This window comes from Parasteatoda tepidariorum, chromosome 2 (genome assembly GCF_982258835.1).
Source record: "Parasteatoda tepidariorum strain Cologne lab strain chromosome 2, Ptep-v5.0, whole genome shotgun sequence".
NCBI classification, from domain to species: Eukaryota; Metazoa; Arthropoda; class Arachnida; order Araneae; family Theridiidae; genus Parasteatoda; species Parasteatoda tepidariorum.
The window spans coordinates 33,081,498-33,099,987 of NC_141756.1; the positions used below are offsets into that span (position 1 = coordinate 33,081,498).

Genomic DNA, 18,490 nt, shown 5'->3' on the forward strand with positions numbered 1-18,490 from the left:
GATAATTGTATACACATACCTGCCAACATTGGAGAAATAAAATAACGGAGATTTTACTAGCAAAATTTTTTAGGCTACAAGGTTTGATACACCATGTAAGTCAAAATGAGAAATTCAAAATTGGAAATAATATAAGCACTTACATTTAGCAAAGTAAAATATATGTATATAAATTTTAATTTAAAGAAGATTTCTTTAAACCATTATTTATAATTACTTAAACTATTATTTTTTAAACATCCGTTGTTGAAGAGCCGCCCCAATTTTTTTGTTTACAACTACAAATGTTCAACTCCATAGCCTTGTAATTTTGACCCAATCCAGAAGACAAGGAAACTCCTGGATCAGTATCCCCAGAGGTATTGATTTGTTCTGGGAACAGGGAGGATATTGCGACTTGATAGATTTAACGTGCATCAGTCACCATTTACTACACGGGGAGTCTTCGGCCGGCTTGTGATTGAACCCATGAACTCTTGGACATGGGCCCAGTGTCCTAGCAACCAGGCTATCCTGGCCTACTTAAACTTTTAACACTCAACAAACAGTACCAGCAATACTACTACCTGTTGAGGAAGAAGAGAAGTATTTTTGCCATCCGCAGATATTTTAAAACCATTTTTAAAAAAAATTTTTTTTTTTTACATTTCTTCAACAAGCACAGAGAAAATTGAGAACATATAGGTAAACAGGAGATAGTCGTGAAATACAGGAGTCTCCGTTAAAAAACAGGAGATTTGGAAGGTTTGTATACAGATCAGTAAAAGGAAGGTGGCAAATTAATTATGCTAACTTAACTTTCATTCAGCTGGTTTATTTTGCAGATTAGCCATATTGCTAAGGTTTTTCAGAACCACAGAGAATACTGTAATGCACGCAGAAATAGATACATAAAGAAGCTAAGAATTTATCATCTGCTTTTTCATCTTAGAAATTCTTCCCTCTCCCTTTTCATTTTGATTTAGTTTTTTACAAACAACATTTGAAGTACATTGTTACATTAATACATATATTTGATAATCTCTAAAGATTCAGAATACTTTAATCGCTCATTAAATTTATAATTTTCCTTCAGTTTACCAGCAGTTTAGCTCATTTTTTTTAAGTATATTTTTAGTATTTTAGCAAATTACTACACATGTTTTGAAATACTTTAATATTAAAGACAAAAAATAATAACTGATAAGTCACAAAGTATTTTCACTCTTCAAAAAAATTTTTTTTTCAAAAGCATGTCCAAAAAATAAAGGCTGGGTCTACCCAAAGAAAGATAAACTTTTAAGTACAAGAAGAAAGAAAGAAAAAACAGAATGGTTTTTTTTTAGATTAAAACAATACCATAGTAATAAACAGTGATTACATACACTTTGATTTCTTTTTATTCATGTTTTCATTATCCACAGTGTCTGCTGTCCAACCAACCTTCTTTTTCTTTTTGGGTTTTTTCAATTTCACTTTCACACTTTGAAGAGACTGAAAGAAAAACAATTTTGAAATTATTATGCCTCTTAAAATTATTTAGAAAAAAATTTTGTAAATTAAACATATTGCTACAGAAAAAATGAACATAATAGTCACTTTTCTCAGTAGGCGCTTCATTCCTTCTTTGCTCATAATCATTATTATGAGAAGAGTTAAATAGATAATACACTTAAAAAGTATACAAGGGCAGAAAGATAAAATCATCACTAACAACAAAAATCAAAAGTATAAATATTTATTCAATGTCTTATTAAATAAATGTGACGACTGGTGGCTGAAAGGTAAATCCAGGATTCGATCTTCAGGCCGGACAAGATTGATTTAGACCAGAGGTTCCCAAACTTTTTTTTCTCGTGGACCACTTTCAAAGTTTTACTATTTTCGGTAGACCCCCTGCTGCTACATTTCTACTGTATTCCCAAAACTCCTAAGAAATATCGCCCTAAATTGGGGGTGCTAAGAAGGGAGAAAAAGTAGCACATTTTCTTGTGTCCTATTTATTAAAATAATACTTGTGGTTATACAAAATTATAAGCATTTATTATTACAAAAAAATCAACAATGAACTCAGAAATGTAAATCAACAATAAAAAATAGTCATACTTTTAATGAGACTGATGCACTTGATGAATTGACAGCAAATTATCAATATTTGGCTTCAGTTTTGTAAGAAGTAATCTAAAATCTCCCCATTCTGTGATGTTCAATCTGCTATTTTTTTTTGTTAACAGCAGGTTGGTAACGGCACTGAAACTTCTTTCGACAAGATATGACGAGGGAAACGCTATCAAAAATTTTCTCGCAATTTCTTATAGCTCAGGATATTTTTCGGGGATTTCTGCCTGCAGCCAAAATGTTTGATAGCCTTTTTTAAATTCCACCTTCAGTTAGTTCCTCGTTGGTGCTAATTTCAATTTACCAAGAAAAGCCGAAATTACCCTCTTTGTTTTTATTAAATTAAGGCTGTCCACTTGTAACTGCAAGTTAACGTCATTGAATTTTATGAATAAATCTGTTAAGTACGCAATATCCGCTTTATATTTGATCAGATTTTCTTTTAAATCTGGTGTTTTAGTTTCCAGACACTCTATCACTGATTCGAAAAGTGAATAAAATCTCGATAAGCATGCACCTTTCGACAACCAGCGTACTTCAGTATGCAAGAGTAGTCGTTGGAAATCTTCATCATTTTCATCGCACAATAGTGCAAATAAACGGGTAGTCAAAACATTGCTTCTTATTTTATTAACTGCGTTAATCATAAATTGAGGCGATTGGGGCAATCTATCACTCAAATTTTTCGCTACAAGGTGTACGCCACGATATCACCCGAACATGGCAGGAGCTCCATCTGCTGCCACCGAAATTATATTTGTAAATGGAATAGATTTTTCTGTAAAAAAAAAATCACTCAGGACTATCGATTCGCCTTTAGTGTCCGACTTCAAAGTTTTTGCGAAGTTTTTAAGGTAAATCCAAGCCAAAAGTTTTGTTCTTTATTATGAAAACCAGAAAATTTTTCGTGGACCCCCGTTTGCAACTTGTGAACCCCTGTTTTCTTTTCACGTCTACGTGGACCCCCGTGTGGTCTCCTACGGACCCCTGGGGGTGCACCTGGACCACTTTGGGAACCTATGATTTAGACTTTCATCCCTTTAGTGGGTTGATAAAATTAGTATCAAGCATGCTTGGTTGACCACCTGCATCTCAGAGTCCAAATTCAAGAAAATTGAGATGGGCACAGTAGACCTTGGCCCTCTATGGGCTGTTGCGCCACTGAGTTTAGTATGCTAAACAAATGTACTTCTGCTATATCCCAATTACTGTTATAAAAACAAATAAAAAAATAGCTTGAAACCTATTATTTGGCTTAAAAAGTGTCATTTAGTCATTATGCTTGGTCAATGGGGCATTAGTTTAATGTCCATGATCATGTTATTGTTGGTAAAGAGAATCGTGCTTATATGTTCCCTTAAAATTAGAAATTTCAAAAACAGACAAGTCACAATTAGTTTTGAAAATATATATATATATATAAAACTAAACTTGTGTGATAGCAAAAAACTTTAGACACTACATAAAACATTAATTACATATTAAACAAGAATAAAAATAAATGATATAAATATTTTTGAAAGTCTTGAAACATTGATCAAGCCTTTTAAATAAAATAAGATAAAAAATTTGGAATTTTACGTAATAAAGTTGAACATTATTTAATATATAAACACGCTAAGAAATTTAAAAAAAATTAAGTGCTCAGCTATTATAAGGAATAAATTATTTAGCTATTAGAAGGTCATTTAGTTTATTTTTTTTTTTTCAAATTTGAAGTTTTCCAAAATATTGCAACATCGTATTTTAATTTTGTCTCCCTCAAAAATTTTATGCCTGTTATGCCTATATAGCTATGAATAAAATAAATATCAATACATATATCATTATCCTATTGTTTAAATATCATTTAAACAGATAAAAAAAAACTGAATTGGATACTTAAAAGTAGCTAGGGTTGTAAACGTCATTGTAATGGTCAATGCATCTTAATTTATAAATTAAACATACTTTTCAAGAATTAGGAAGATTTAGAAAAATTTAGGCATATTTCAATTTCTTTATTTACATATTTTCAGAACTCAAAAGGCTCAAATAATATTTATTTATCTCTCTTCTCCTTTAAAACAGACATAATTGTCATTTCCACAATGTTATAAATTTTAAAACAGAATTCTATTATAAAACTACACAGTAAAGTATCAAAAATTTATAGATTAAAATATGTACACATAGAATTGTGATAACTTTTCTCGCAATTCCAACTATTTTTTAAAAATGTTAATTTATTTATTTTCAAAAACTAGACACAATAGCTTAACAGCTTATGGTAAGATAAGGTCAACTGTGTCCATCTCAGTTTTCTTTACCAAGGGCTCTGGAGTACAGGAGCAGATGTTTTGGTTAGGTGGTCAGACCGACATCGAACCCCCAGTGTTTAGTTCCCAAGCATGCTTGGTACTCATTTTATCAACCAACTGAATAGATGAAAGGCTGAGTCAACCTTGCCTGGTCCAAGGATCAAACTTAGGACCTGTGGCATAAGTGTGTAAAGTGCTACCACTCAGCCACCAGATGTCTTATTTATTTTCTACTTATAAAATTTCAGAAAGTCCACTTAATTTAATGTGTGCTAATTTTCAGTTACAACGATCAAATTGCTTATTTAATAATGAAAAGGTTGTAGAAAAAGAAAAATTTCAGCACAAGTATGACTATAAGCTTTCATATTTGAAGATACAGGGATATTAATTAAAACAATGTCTTCTTTAAGAAAGCAGAAGCTTTTATTAGTTTTTGAATATAATGAAAATTCAGCGAATAATTATAGTATATTTTCAAACAAGCATTAGCATTGATTAAGCACAGAATTAATGTTGACCAATAGGATTCAGAAGAATTGATGATAAAGAAATCCCAACTTTGAAATTTAATTAAAATTCCGATCTTTACATCCTCTAAATTAATTAAAATACCTCTACATCACTTTAAACTATCAATATTAGAAGTAATTCCTGAGAACTAAAGCCATTATACAACAATAAGGTATTATGACTATTATACCAACAATTTCAAAACAATTAGAAGCAGCACAAAACTTTATTATAAATAGTTTAAAATTCATTACAGCAGTAGCCTCGTTATCATCTGATTCTATAACAACCGTGGAAGAAGCAGTCGCTTCTTCAGTTTTTAATTTCTGCATTCCAGCCATGAAAAATTACGAGTTTAATTAATCACCAGAAAAAGAAGTGTTATTGTGAAGGTAGAAATGTTGAGACTAAGTTTATTATGATATAAACCATACGAAGAAAATTAAGTTGTGCAGGTATCCATCAATCTTAGATACTTTACAGATAACAATATTTTGTTAAATTTAACGGTATGTTGATATTTTGTGAAGAAACTTCCACCCGCCCACTTTTGTCCAACTCAATATTTAATTACCCTAATAAAATTGGATTTCAGCTAAATTAATCCTTCCACATTTCCTCTCCCTATTGAGTTGCAGAAATAGGCAGACAGAAACGGTATTCAATAAGTTGTTTATTATTATTTGTGCATAGTCCCTGCTTAATTGTTATATTTCGATTACTGGAAAGTTGTTTTATTTGATTCAATAAATTCTTTCTTTGCTCAGTTTGATTGAAATATCGGAGGAATATTTTTTTAAAACTAGCTCTTAAGAAACTCAAAATGAAGTAAGTTAATATGCAATGGCTATTTTTGAACCCTCTTGCTCCTAATAAATGCCTCATTTTTAGAACCAATTAAAGAATTATTCTGCAAGTTTTAACAATTTTAAATTGTTGTTATAAATTTAGTGCTTTTTGACTGTTCCTGTTTATTAATTTAGCAATGTAGATTGTTGTTTTTTAGTACGTTTTATAAATATTATTTTTTCTTTAATTGAGATTGAAACCTTTTTGATTGGTAATAAATAATTGATTGGTTCTAAGTTGTAAAAATAAAAGCTTGATTGCCTGTAACTTTTATGCTATATTCTATAAATTCGTGTAATTTTATTCATTCACATTAGAATAAGTAAAGTTAAAGTTTTATAGTTGTCTTTATAAGTTTTTTGCCTAAAATCTTAAATATTATTTGAAAAGGAATGATTGCTACTAAGGAAGGTGCAGAAGCCTGTAAAGAGCATATTTTTATACTTTGGTAAAATGTCTTTGGTGTGTCACTGCCTGTCATTAACAAAATTTCGTTACTTTTTTGATGCAGGTTCCAACATAGTAATTTTAAAATGACTTTTTTATTTAATTTTTTCTCAGAAATAAAATTTTTCAAAATCATTCTTTAAAAGGAGTATCAAGATGCTCTATTTTTGTCTTCATAAAATTAAGTATTATAGGAAATAGATATTTTGGTTTCTAAAAAATTTTATTAAATTTTTCTGTTTCAAGATAGACAAACATTTACTCTAATTTTATTGATGTACATTTATTACAAAGAGTTTCTCTTTCAGAACTATGAAAGATGCAAGATATTTAATCAACAGAAAGCAACTAAAAAGGCCAACAAACATGATAAGAAAGGCACCTCGTGGGGTAATGGATGCCCGAAGTATTCTTAACTCAAAACACAAGTCTAGACCAATGAATCGTGCAGGTGTTAATGTTCAAGGATCATTTTCTTCCACAAAAAGATCAATTCCTTCAAATGCTAGTACTTCCCAAGTTGCAGTATGTATTGTTCTTAATGTTGTATTTATTACTATCCACCATGTGGTGTATATTATTTATTGGTTTGCTTAAGATCTGTATAAATATCTTTAATTTAGACTTTTCAAATCAAAGCTGACAAAGTGTAAGCTTAAATCTTTTTACTACTCCACGTTTGAAATTCCACCTTTTAATAAATTAACTTTCTAATTTAATAATTTATAACAGATCAGAGTTTCTGTAAAAAGAAAAACATAAGCAATTCAAACAACTTATGTGATCTATTTTTTTATGAATATGGTACAATTGAAAAAATGTTATCCCATCTTTAATAGTTTTAGATTTATTTGTAGCATTTTCAAAGAGTTGCAAAAATTTATGTGGATTGGTTTACCAGAAAAATATGCCAATAATTTAGCCATTTCTTAAGTTATTAAATCTGACACAAAACAAAAAAGTTAAACCCCTATATTTATTTTCATATTATTTAAGAGTGAGATGTCCGATCAGAATTTCAGTCTGATATCCTGATAGGTATTAGTATATTTTCATTTGTTAACTGTTTTTAGTTTATTTAGCTATTATTATTCAATTGATATAGATTTTTCTTTGTACTTTAAATTTTAAGTTCTTAATATTTTAATTTGATATTTTATGAAGTTTTATTTTTATTTTTTATATCCTTAGTTTTGTCATGTTAACACATCAGTTAGTATCTTTGATAATATTAAAAGCATTTTCTTTTTTAAGAAAACTAAAACCTAAGAGCTTAACCATCTTGTACTCTCTTTTTATAGATTCTTTTTCCTATTTTCTATTTTATCAAAATTAGTTGGAGAAAAAAAACATGCGGCAATATTGATCAGCATTATGTTCTTTTCATACAACTGTATTTGTATCCAATTGAGCTTCTAGTATCCGTCAGGGGTTTAACCTTAATCTTTCACAATAATGGCTTCGTGCTTTAACTATTGTATTATCATATCTCATTATTTCAGGATAATTTAAGCTGTTTTTAAATACTTTTTAAATTTTTGTGTTTTTAAATTTTTGCTGCTTTAATTGTTTGCTGTTTTTAAATTTTTGTGTTTTTGCTTTCTGTTGATCTGTTTGGGATATGAAATGTCAATTTTGTTTAATGTTCAAAAAACAAACAGAAAATTATTAAAACATATAAAATTTCATACCTTTTATCCTATGAAGCAATATTTAAAGAAAAATTAGTCTTTTTATTGATTTTCAAGAACACTCTTTTGATTGTTTATTATTTCACATTTCCCCCTTTTTTTCCTTCTTATTCTATAATCTCATGCCTATCAAAATTAATAAACATCTTTATAATTAAAACCCAATTAGCATTTATTAATTTTTAATGTTTAAAATTACAGTAGGGAACCGATTATCCGGAACGATCGGGACCATCGCTATTCCGGATAACTCATTTTTCCGGTTTACTGAATCGCTACAAAAAGCCATTTTTTTATTGTTAAACCCAACAAAAAGAAACAAATATTTGAAAATAATCTTAAAAAGAAGAAAAAACGATTAAGTAATACACTAATGATTATTTCCAAAATGATGGTAAGGTAATCATCTTTCAAAAAAGAAAGAAAAATCCTAAAATCTTATGAGGAAAAAATATTTTTTTTTTAAAAATGGCTGGAAAATTTATCGAATTTCGTTCCGGTTTTCTGATTTCTGGATAACGGGTCCTGTACTGTACTGAACATTTTATATAGAGTGCATTAAATTCAGTTTTTTAACTCATTTTTTGTCATATCAGTTTTTTATATTGCGTTAATTATACCTACATATGCTATTTACACCACTTGGAGCATGAGGTGTAATGCTCCATGGCTCCTGATTTCATGATATTCTGTTTGTATATAAGTCTGATATTTTTCTTACTTTTTAAATTATGACCAAAATCTTTTCTTTATTTCTTTTCTATCTAAAATGTAGAATTTATGCATCATATTACTGTCTTGGAAAGAATGCAAAATTTCATTTTCTCAAAAAATATGTTTCTCTTCTATGTAGTTTTGTGGTCCACTTTTATTCATTTGTCCTTATTTCAGCCTCCTGAAAAACGTGTGAAAGTGGCAAGAGATGGAAATATTGTGATCACTGCAAAGTCAAAAGAGGTAAAAACTGTTGTCAATTAAAATGAAATTACATTTAAGTCTTTGCAATCATATATACAGTTGAACCTGATTATCTCGAAAACCTTTGTATCTCAAAATTTCTAAAATTCCCTACATTTACTGTCTGAAATCCATGTATTTTCCATGTTTATGTAAAAAAAATAAATTTCAAAACCTTCGTTTCTCAAATTTCTAATAATAGAGCGCAAGTGTCAAAACTTTCTTTATCAGTAGAACTTGCAGTCAGAGATGAAATTCGTGAATCCGCAGGAAGTAGGGATGAACAAGTTGGGGGTGTTTCTTGGAATTTCAATCACTATCCTTAACTAGAAAGGAATACAATGATTCTGGCAGTAAGTGAGGGGTTAATGAGTTGTGACCACCAGGGGTTACCTTAACAACATAGATAAGAAAGCTAAGAATAGAAATTCATTCTCACCTCAAAATTGCAAGCAATGCATCAAAGGATAGTTACCAGTTTTAAAGTGAACTATAGAAAACAGTTTGTATGCAAACTTGTAGATGCTATCAGAATTACTGTTTTGCCTGGAGAAATGTGTTTTTAAAAGCAATCCAAAATGGTTTTAAAAAGCTGGTTTTAGGAATAGCTGTGACGATGATGAATAAGAGATTGAAGGCATCAGTAAAGAAGAAGAAACTGTTGATGCTGAAAATGCAGTGCAGATTTGCTAGAATGGAATGCAATAAAATCTGGATTAATTGTTGACATTAATTTTGAAGATTTTTACAAGTAGACAACTGTCAGGCAGAAGATAGACAGATGAGGAAATCGTAGATAATGTCAAAGGAATATCAGATGAAGAAGCTGAAGATCATATTGATGAACCAAAAAAGAATGCAAAAGAGGTGGGAAAAAAAGCTGTAGAATTCTTATAAACTATTCTTGAATCCCAGTAAAATGTTGGCTATCAGTGATTTTTGCTCTTTCTAACCTTAAAAGAATAATCAAAACAAATAAGGTTACACGTCAAAAAACTTCAAAAAATTATTTTCAGTGTTAAATGTATATTAAAAAAATGTTATGTAAATGGATGTATGTGGCATGATTAATTTAAAGAAATACCTATATTTTTATACCGAAAACAATTAACGCACTTTAAATAGAGTAGTAAGTCCCTGTATAACTGAAAGCCTCTTTATCTCAAATATTTCGCCTTTCCTGTGAGATTCGAGATAAACTGTGTGTGTATGTAATATATATATATATATATATATATTTATATATATGCACACACACATAATTGTATACAAATATATATGCATGCAGTGAGAAAAAAAGGTTTTCCTCTGAATAATTTTTGTTCTGATCATTTTCTTAGTTTTCAGGAACTAAGTGCCAATCACTATGAATTAAAATGTTAACTTCAAGCATTTCATTTCTATTTATACTTTTGATTGTAAGAAGCACAATGTATCTTTAACAAGTAGCTGAAAATAAAGTTAGAGAAGCTTGTGAAGTTAACTCTATCAATCAGCATATTCTTCTAACTAATTTAAAAAACTAGCAGATCATGAAATTGGTGAGGGTCTATTTTAGTTAATTGTCCAATTTTGATTTCTACTGACCTATTATTTAATGTGTTTTTTTTATAAAAAAGAAATTGTATGCTAGATTGAAATTTTAATAATTAGTAATAATTCAAAAGGTCTTTCCACACTCTGTTCCTCGGTGGTCCCCTGCTGATGTTGAAACAACCAATGTGGAAAATCTGGGTATTGATGATGTTCTTGACATGGATTCTCTACCATCTACTCTCATTGGAATGAATAAAGTAATATTCTCTTCTTTATTTTATTTTTTGATTAAGAAAAAATATTTATATTTTTTTATGTAATTTTTTATTAATTTATATTCTACACTTGGAATTTTTAACTCTAAATTATGGGTATGAAAAATGTCTTACAATAAAGATAAATTGCATGGAGCTCGCTGGCTTTCAACTGACTAGCAATTTCTAGTGATTTAGCTTATTTGCCAGAAAAAACCCTAGTCAAATGAAGAAGAAAAAATTTAAGTAAAATTTATTTATTTCCACTACCAAAGTTACTGATCTAAATTAAAATTAAACCATCAGTTATACAAGCTACAAAACGAGTTCTGGAGAGAAAAAAAAGCAAGTGCATGTAATAAGAAATATTAAATATTATTTCACTTTTCAAATATTTTTTAGCTCTTTCTTGAAGCCCAAATTTCAAATGCCGTTTCAAAATTTTACAAATACCTATTTGACCTATTTGCATGATGTTGTTACAGGTATGTATGACTATGGTAAAGTTTACCAAACAGTTGTTGCAAATCATTCTTCTTCGGAAAGTCCACAGTCTCTTTATATTCATGTCTCTACATCAGGAAATTAAACAATTTTTAAACCGTTTCTATTCAATATTTTGTAGCAAATTTTGTGAAATTGAGTGCTCATCAGTGTGATCAAGGGAAAAATAGAATTTCTTTTATTTTCTGTTTCAAATGAGAGAGTTAAAAAAAATTTTTTGTAGGCCTCACATTTTGGCAAGTAGGATTGTTTATTTTTACTCAATGAGACCTTTTATCGTGATTTGATGTCCTGGTGATTGGCTGTGAGAACTCTTTTTGCATGTTGGGTTGATGTTAATAATCAAAAATTATTAAACGAACTTAATATTATCAATCAAATGAACAAATATTATTAATATTATCGATAAAATGAACGAATATCAGAATTCAGCTCCTCAACCAAATCAGAATGCCTCTTCACACATTCTGTTGTAGGTAGGTCACAAGAACAGAAAAGAAATATACAGATCATTTAAAGGGATGAGAGAGATGAAGTGCTTGAACGATCTATCTTGAAGGTCAAGTTTATTCCCACTTTCATTGAAGGTCAAGCTCGTTATTTTTACTCTCGGGAATGTATGATTTTGAAATTCGATAATGTGGGAGGAAAATCATGCAATATAATTAACAACTTGTTTAATAGAGGAATGAGAGAATGTATGAACTGGACTTAAGATTTTTGGTAGTTTGCTTTTTTCCTGTTTTAATTTTCTTCGATTGCTGATTTCAAGAAAGATAATTTTTATTCCATATTTAAAGTTTATTCTAACAATTTTTAGGTGTTTAATCAATTGATTTATAATCAAGATATCATAAATTAATTGAAAAAAAATGAAGTGTTTGCTATTACTTCATGGTTTAATTTTATGCATAATAAAGATTATTTATTTATTTATAATTACTATTTTTTTAAAAGAAAATGATTTTAAGAGTTTTTAGCTGTCAATGAATTTGTATCTTTAGATGTTTGTTTTGCTCATTGGACATTTACAAATTTAATACAATTAATGCAAGAAGACTTCTAATTTTTTAAACTAAATTTTAGTATTTTACGACGCCCATTTGCATCACATACAAATTTAGCTATATTTTAAATTCCAAAATAATTGTCAATTATTTCTCAAGGTGCACTGTTACATTTTTTGCCAAGTTAGGGTGGTATAGACTATATACCAAATTGTGTAGGAAATATTGCTGAATGTGAGCATTAATGTTATTTATTGTTGTTGTTATTTATTGTACAATGTTGTCATTTATAAATTTTTTTATGATGCATTTTTAGGCACTTCCAAGTAATAGAAGTCTTGCAGAAGAGATTGTTGACATGCAGGATACAATGATAGCAGATCAGGTTTCAACTCTGCAACAACAACCTTCTATGTGTGTCTACGTTTCTAACTTGCATGCATCAGTGTCTAAGCAAGACATTGTGGTAAGATGCATTGTCTGTTATTAACATTTTTTATTATTGAAATGAGCATGCTCTTTGCTTTAATAAAAGTAGACGTATGCATATGTATACATCTGTTGAATATGTATTTTTTATTTTAATACCTATTTCTAAGTTTGCAACCGCATTTATAGACACGTTAAGCTAAGCATGTTTATAATATTTATTTTTTAATTTATTGTTTAAGTTTTTTTTAATTTATGCATTTTTTTCTTCCTATTTCAGGAGCTGTTTGGTGATATTGGATTAATCAAGCGTGTTGAAATGACTCAACCAGGGGTTGCTCTTGTTGAATTCTTTGATTCAAATGATGCTATCAAAGCCTGTGAGCTTTATCATCAAAGATTATTAGATGGTAACCTTTACTTCAGTTATTTATGTAGAAAACTCACAGCTAGTTGAAATTTAATTTTTGCTACTTAGCTTAAAGCTTTGTTTGAGAAAACATTAGCTTTTAAATTATAATTAAGTTTGCAGTTCTATGCGTTCAGATGAGTATTTAATTGTCCAGGGGTACAAAAGTCATTTTTTAATGAAAAAAATTTAAGTTTTGATTTTTTAAAATTTTTCTCATTCAAGGTTTTGTTAAGAATTGAATGTTTTAAAGTTATTTAGTTATTCATTTTTAAAATGATACAATTTGTGCATATTTATATTTATATAACTATATAATAATTGATAATTCACTCACAAAAGAAATTGAGAGGATTAGTGCCTTTTCTACTACTGCTTTGAGATTTATTATACAAATAGCACTCAAAAATTATAAGTAGTTATTTAGTAACACACACAAAAAGAAAAAAACTATAGCATTTATAACATTAAAGTTCTCAAGTATGATGTTATTCATGTAACATACCTGCCAAGTCTCCTGTTTTTTAATGAAGACTCCTGTATTTTCATCTATCTCCTGTTTACCTGCATATTCTCAAAATTTTCCCTGTATTTGTTGAAGAAGTTATAAAGAAAAATTGGCGATAAAATATCCTTTAATTTCAATAATACTTTTCTTATTCCTCTATAGATGATGCTATTGCCAGCACTCCAGTGTGCTGAGTGCTTATAGTTTAAGTAATTATAAATAATGATTTGCCGGCCTGGTGGCCGAGCAGTTAGCGTGCCTGACTGCGAAGCCATAGGCTGCGGGTTCGAATCCCACTCTGGGCATGGATGCTTCTCTCTATCTCTTTGTGCTGTCCTCTGTTGTGTGTGTGAATGTGGCCCACCCTATAAACGGGTTTGTGGCAGTGTGACGTGGGCAATGTTGCTCGCCTCCTTGACTTTGGTTCACAGGTGCCCACTGGGTAACGCTAATTGAGCAACAATTCTGGCATAGTATAGGCAAAAGATTCAAATTCAGTGCCTGCCATTGGAAAAAAAGTAAATAAATAATGATTTAAAAATGATTTTTTGACTTACACATGATTATGCATGATGTATCAAAACTTTACTCATAGCCTAAAAAGTGTCACTATTAAAGTCTCCATTATTTTATTTCTCCAATGTTGGCAGGTATGATGCAATTAATATATTGATTAAGAAAAAAAAATCGAATTATGTAATTTTTAGCCGGTAAATAAAATTTCTGGTATCTGCATAGTTTTATCACTTACCTTTGCATAATAAGTAAATGCGAAAATGTCTGTGCATAACTTTCGAGTAAAAAAATAAAAGTTATTGTATTACTTTAAATGGAATTCCATGTTTGCTCTAACATCTTAAAATCTCTTTTGAAAACATGGCAAATTACGTGAATAGTTCAGCACGGTTTCAACCTCTTTCGGGGGAAGCATGAATAAAAAGACTTAAAACTGAAAATTAAATTAATAGAAATTCATTGTGAAAATCACAATTTGATAACATATTAATATAGTTAATTTAGCTCCTAATATTATCAATATTGAAACCGATAGAGGTATTAGTAATTAAAATTGAAACAATCTACTTGCTTCAAAATAGAAAAAAAATCTTTACCTTAAAAAATTTATTATTTCAGAAAAAGGAAAAATATAAAAGGAAAAAATTTCTTTTTAGATCTTTACTTAAAATTTCTGAAATCCAGACCTAATATTTATGTACTAATTTGAAAAAAACAAACAAACATATAACTGATAATATGTTGTTTTTTTTCTTCATGTAAACAAACTGTAATGAAACAATAAATAAAATGTGCTTTGGTGCTTCATTGTATTATTATTTTATATTTTTACTTCCATGATTTTAATGCTTTTTTTTAAAAAAAAAAATTTCAAGTGATTAAAATAATGTTTGAAATCATTGATTTGAATGTATTACTTTGCATTGTTGATTGTTGTACATTCTCCTATCTCAGGTCAGCCAATGATGTGCCAAGTTCAACCATCCAAGCGATCATCACTCATTTCTCAAAGGTAAACACACTCTATTTTTATAATTTTTCATGCTGTGTAAATAAGTTTTTGAAATTGATTGAGTGTCAATGAATTCCCTTTTATTTTTAAGGATTTTTTTCTTTTAGTTAACTTAAATAGAAACCTTCCTGTAAGTATAACACTTTAAAAAGTGTATGGTATGAACGAGTTGGTCAACACATAAAGGAAGAAAAACTAAATCGTTTAAAAAAAAAACCTCATTTGAATAAATCAGTCAATGTTATGCTGGGTTTGGTAAAAACCCTGTACAAACAATTTTAATATACCTTTATAACAAATAATCATGAGAGTAGTCCTTTACTAATAATACATTTAATTGCATTCAAAATGGCTGCTTTTTGCACCGTTGTAGAGGCGCAAACACTTATTGAAATTTTCAGCAAAGGACTACTAGTCTTCTATCTTTATTCTATTCTATTCCTGCTGAATCAATTGTTTTCGAGTGTCCAGTGCTGCCCTTAGACTCCAAAATGAACCATACACAATAATCCATGGGGTTGAAATTTGGCAAGTAGAGTTCAAATTATATCATGTCAGAAAAATGTGCCTTGCACCAATCTCTTGTAAACTAGTCGGAGTCTTATTGAAATGTCCAGTTTACGTTGCTAAAGTGCTTTTTAGTCTGTGGAAGCATAACAGCTTCTAAAATGTCCCGCTGGTAAACTTTTTGATTTATTTTATGGCCATCATCCAATAAAATCAGGTGTTTTGCTCCTGACTCTGGCTTTGGATTTTGGTGATGTTCAACAATTGCCGGAGTGCTGCTTGGAGTGTCAATAAACCAGATCCTATTGTTCTGGGAGTTCTGAGCGTGTTGGATCTTATCATCAATTGAAGAGATTCTTTCCCACTGCTGACTTGTTGCCCATCTCCAAAGTTTTCAGCATCTTTGGAGCTGCGCAAATTTTTTTCTTCACTGAGAAGCTGAACTTTTTGAAGTTCATAAGGATTCAGTCCAAGCTATGTTTTGCCATTCATTGTAGCGATCATTCATTTATTCAAATTTCTCAAGTGGTCTTTCTCATGGAAACCCTTTGATTTCTTTGAACTCTCTTTTTGATGACCTTATGATTATTGAAGTGTTCAAAGTATGTTTTCGGTTACTTCTTGGACCTTGATTAAGCTCTTTGAAAATGCAAAGTGCATCAAATTCTGTTTTCCAAGGGGCATTTTGCAAATGAACGATTTCATACTGTTTCTTTCTTTGCTTAAACTATTCTAAAATGGTATGTTTTTTGCTTAATGTTGTAAAAAAAAAAACCCTCTTAAAAAAAACAATATGTAAACTAAGAGATATATTGTAAAATATTTTATCATAAAGTGGTAGATACAAATTTAAAAAAAGCTTAGTTCGCTTCTATTCTAGGATGCAATAACTTGGTCTGAAAAATGTGAAAATGTTAATGCTTTTCCAAATTTTTTACAAAATGATTTATTTGATGTACAATACATGAAAACAAATATATTAATAAGTTCTAGAAATTTTATGGACAGAAATGTGTAAAAATTTCTTCTTAAAAAAGTATTGTGGAAAAAAAATTTTTTTTTTGTGTCAGCTAATTATATTGTCCAATTGTTAATATGTATAATTCTATTTTTGAGTTTTAAATTTCTTTGAATCGAGGGCACTTTTTTCTTCGGCAATTTGAAGGAAGTTTCTTTACTTGAAAACAATCAAATTGTTATACCAAAATGCATGTTTTCTGAAATGTAAATAATACTTGAGAGAAACTTGTTCACTAACTTAAAATAGGATATATTTGACAATAAAAAAATATCACGTGTTTATGTTTACAACACATATAATGAAAAGAACACATAACAGAAAAGAAGCATTTCCAAAACGTATTATTGGAAATAATCTTGTTTGTTGTTTCAAGCGTTTCCATTTTGTATTATCTTAAGTAATCAGGAGCAAACCTAATTGGGACAATCAAAATCTTTTGGAAAGTTGAGATTCATCTTTTTAATGGTGTATTTTTATTTTTTTATTGCTGTAACTCTCAAAGTCAAGCTTTTTCTGTTTTCATAGTTAAGTATCAATTTTTATGTTATAATAATTAGTTGCAACAATAATTAGTAATATTATTAGAATACTTTATCTCACTGTTTTAATTAAACATCACAAATTACCAAAACTATTTTTCTTGTTCCCAAAATTATAGTTCAGTATTATCAATATTCTATTAACAAAGCTTGATTTTTCTTTCTTTTTGCAGACTAGGTGAGAGGGTGGATCCACGTCCTTCACTTGTCAATTCCAGGTCCATTCATAATCCTCAAAATGTGCGCTTCACCGTAAAGCTCTCCTGAACTCTCCCATTTCTATCATTTATCATTTGCTTGTACATTATTTAATAATAAATAGTTCATATCATCCTCATGATTTTTCTTTAAAGTACAGAAACTTCAAGTTATAAAAAGCAAAACACTTACTAAAACAAATAGCAAAAGTTAGTGCTTTTATCATTCTAATAATTCTATTTTTGTCCTCTTTTTGTACTTTCAGCTGAATGTAATATCAAAACAAGAAAGTGATGCATGGCTTATCATCTTAGGTGATAAATAGTTCACAGTACAATGCCCAAAGTAAACAATAATAGTAATAATAATAAAAACAGATCACTTTTACTAATTTTTGATATAATGAATGGATTTGATGGTCTGAACTTTAATAGGCTACGTAATTTGTGCAGGGGACATTTTAAGTTATAAAATAGGATACAAATGCATACTTTCTCTGATTCGAAGTATGTTTTATTTTTAAAAAAATCGATTTGGATGAGCCTTGACCCTCAGGGGAACCTCCCCATAAGTTTACTCAGGTTGGAATTCCTGCTTTGGCTGGTTGATACAAATTCTGCTCCCAACTCGCACTGACCACAATTCTTAGATGAAATATCCTCTGTTATAGATGGGTCGTGGGTAAGAATCCCCTTGCCATTAGGCTAATTGTGAGATATTTTCATTGTTTTCTAGTCCTATTGCTTGATCCAGGAGTTCCTTTGTCTTCTGGCTTGGGATTAAAATTAAAAGTCAGTTGAACATTGATGGTAAAAAACTCAATAGTGAGTCAGCTGTTAAAAGCTGGTTATTAAATAAGATGAAACAGATTTGTATGAGCTGTGAGGGCTCAGAGGATAGAGTGCTTGCCTTTTAATGAGGTGACCCAGTTCGAATCTCAATGATATTTGATCAATATGAATTCTGCACCAGGCTCGCACCAGTCACAGTGCTGATGTAAAATATCCTCAGTTGTAGATGGAGTCGTGGGTTAGAATATTTTTCCCTATGGGCTAACAGTAGGGGATTTTGTGATTTTTGTCCTCTCCATGTGAAAAGGTGAGTTTTTCCATTAAAAAGAAATAAGGGTAGATTGTCTCTATACTTGATCCAGAGTTCTCTTGTTTTCTGATTGGGTTCAAAATTGCAAGTTTATT

The 18,490-nt window shown here is 29.7% G+C and overlaps 2 protein-coding genes across 2 annotated transcripts in view; one reads left to right on the forward strand and one right to left on the reverse strand.

Annotated features, from left to right (window-relative positions):
• The window catches only part of LOC107449630 (E3 ubiquitin-protein ligase PPP1R11), a 17,031-nt gene extending 11,564 nt beyond the window's left edge, over positions 1–5,467 (reverse strand). The window contains exons 1-2 of the mRNA XM_043044022.3: positions 5,165–5,467; positions 1,365–1,473 (exon numbers count right to left, since the gene is read on the reverse strand). Of these exons, the coding sequence (XP_042899956.1) occupies positions 1,365–1,473; positions 5,165–5,251 (196 nt within the window). The 5' untranslated portion in view covers positions 5,252–5,467. The remainder of the gene's footprint in view (positions 1–1,364; positions 1,474–5,164) is intronic.
• Positions 5,468–5,550: 83 nt separating this feature from the next.
• On the forward strand, positions 5,551–17,429 carry LOC107449613 (uncharacterized). Its single transcript, XM_043044021.3, has 8 exons — positions 5,551–5,738; positions 6,515–6,731; positions 8,789–8,854; positions 10,522–10,647; positions 12,472–12,621; positions 12,865–12,994; positions 14,972–15,029; positions 17,270–17,429. Exons 1-8 carry the CDS (start codon positions 5,734–5,736, stop codon positions 17,361–17,363), a joined length of 846 nt encoding a protein of 281 aa, XP_042899955.1. The 5' UTR covers positions 5,551–5,733; the 3' UTR covers positions 17,364–17,429.
• Positions 17,430–18,490: the final 1,061 nt, after the last annotated feature.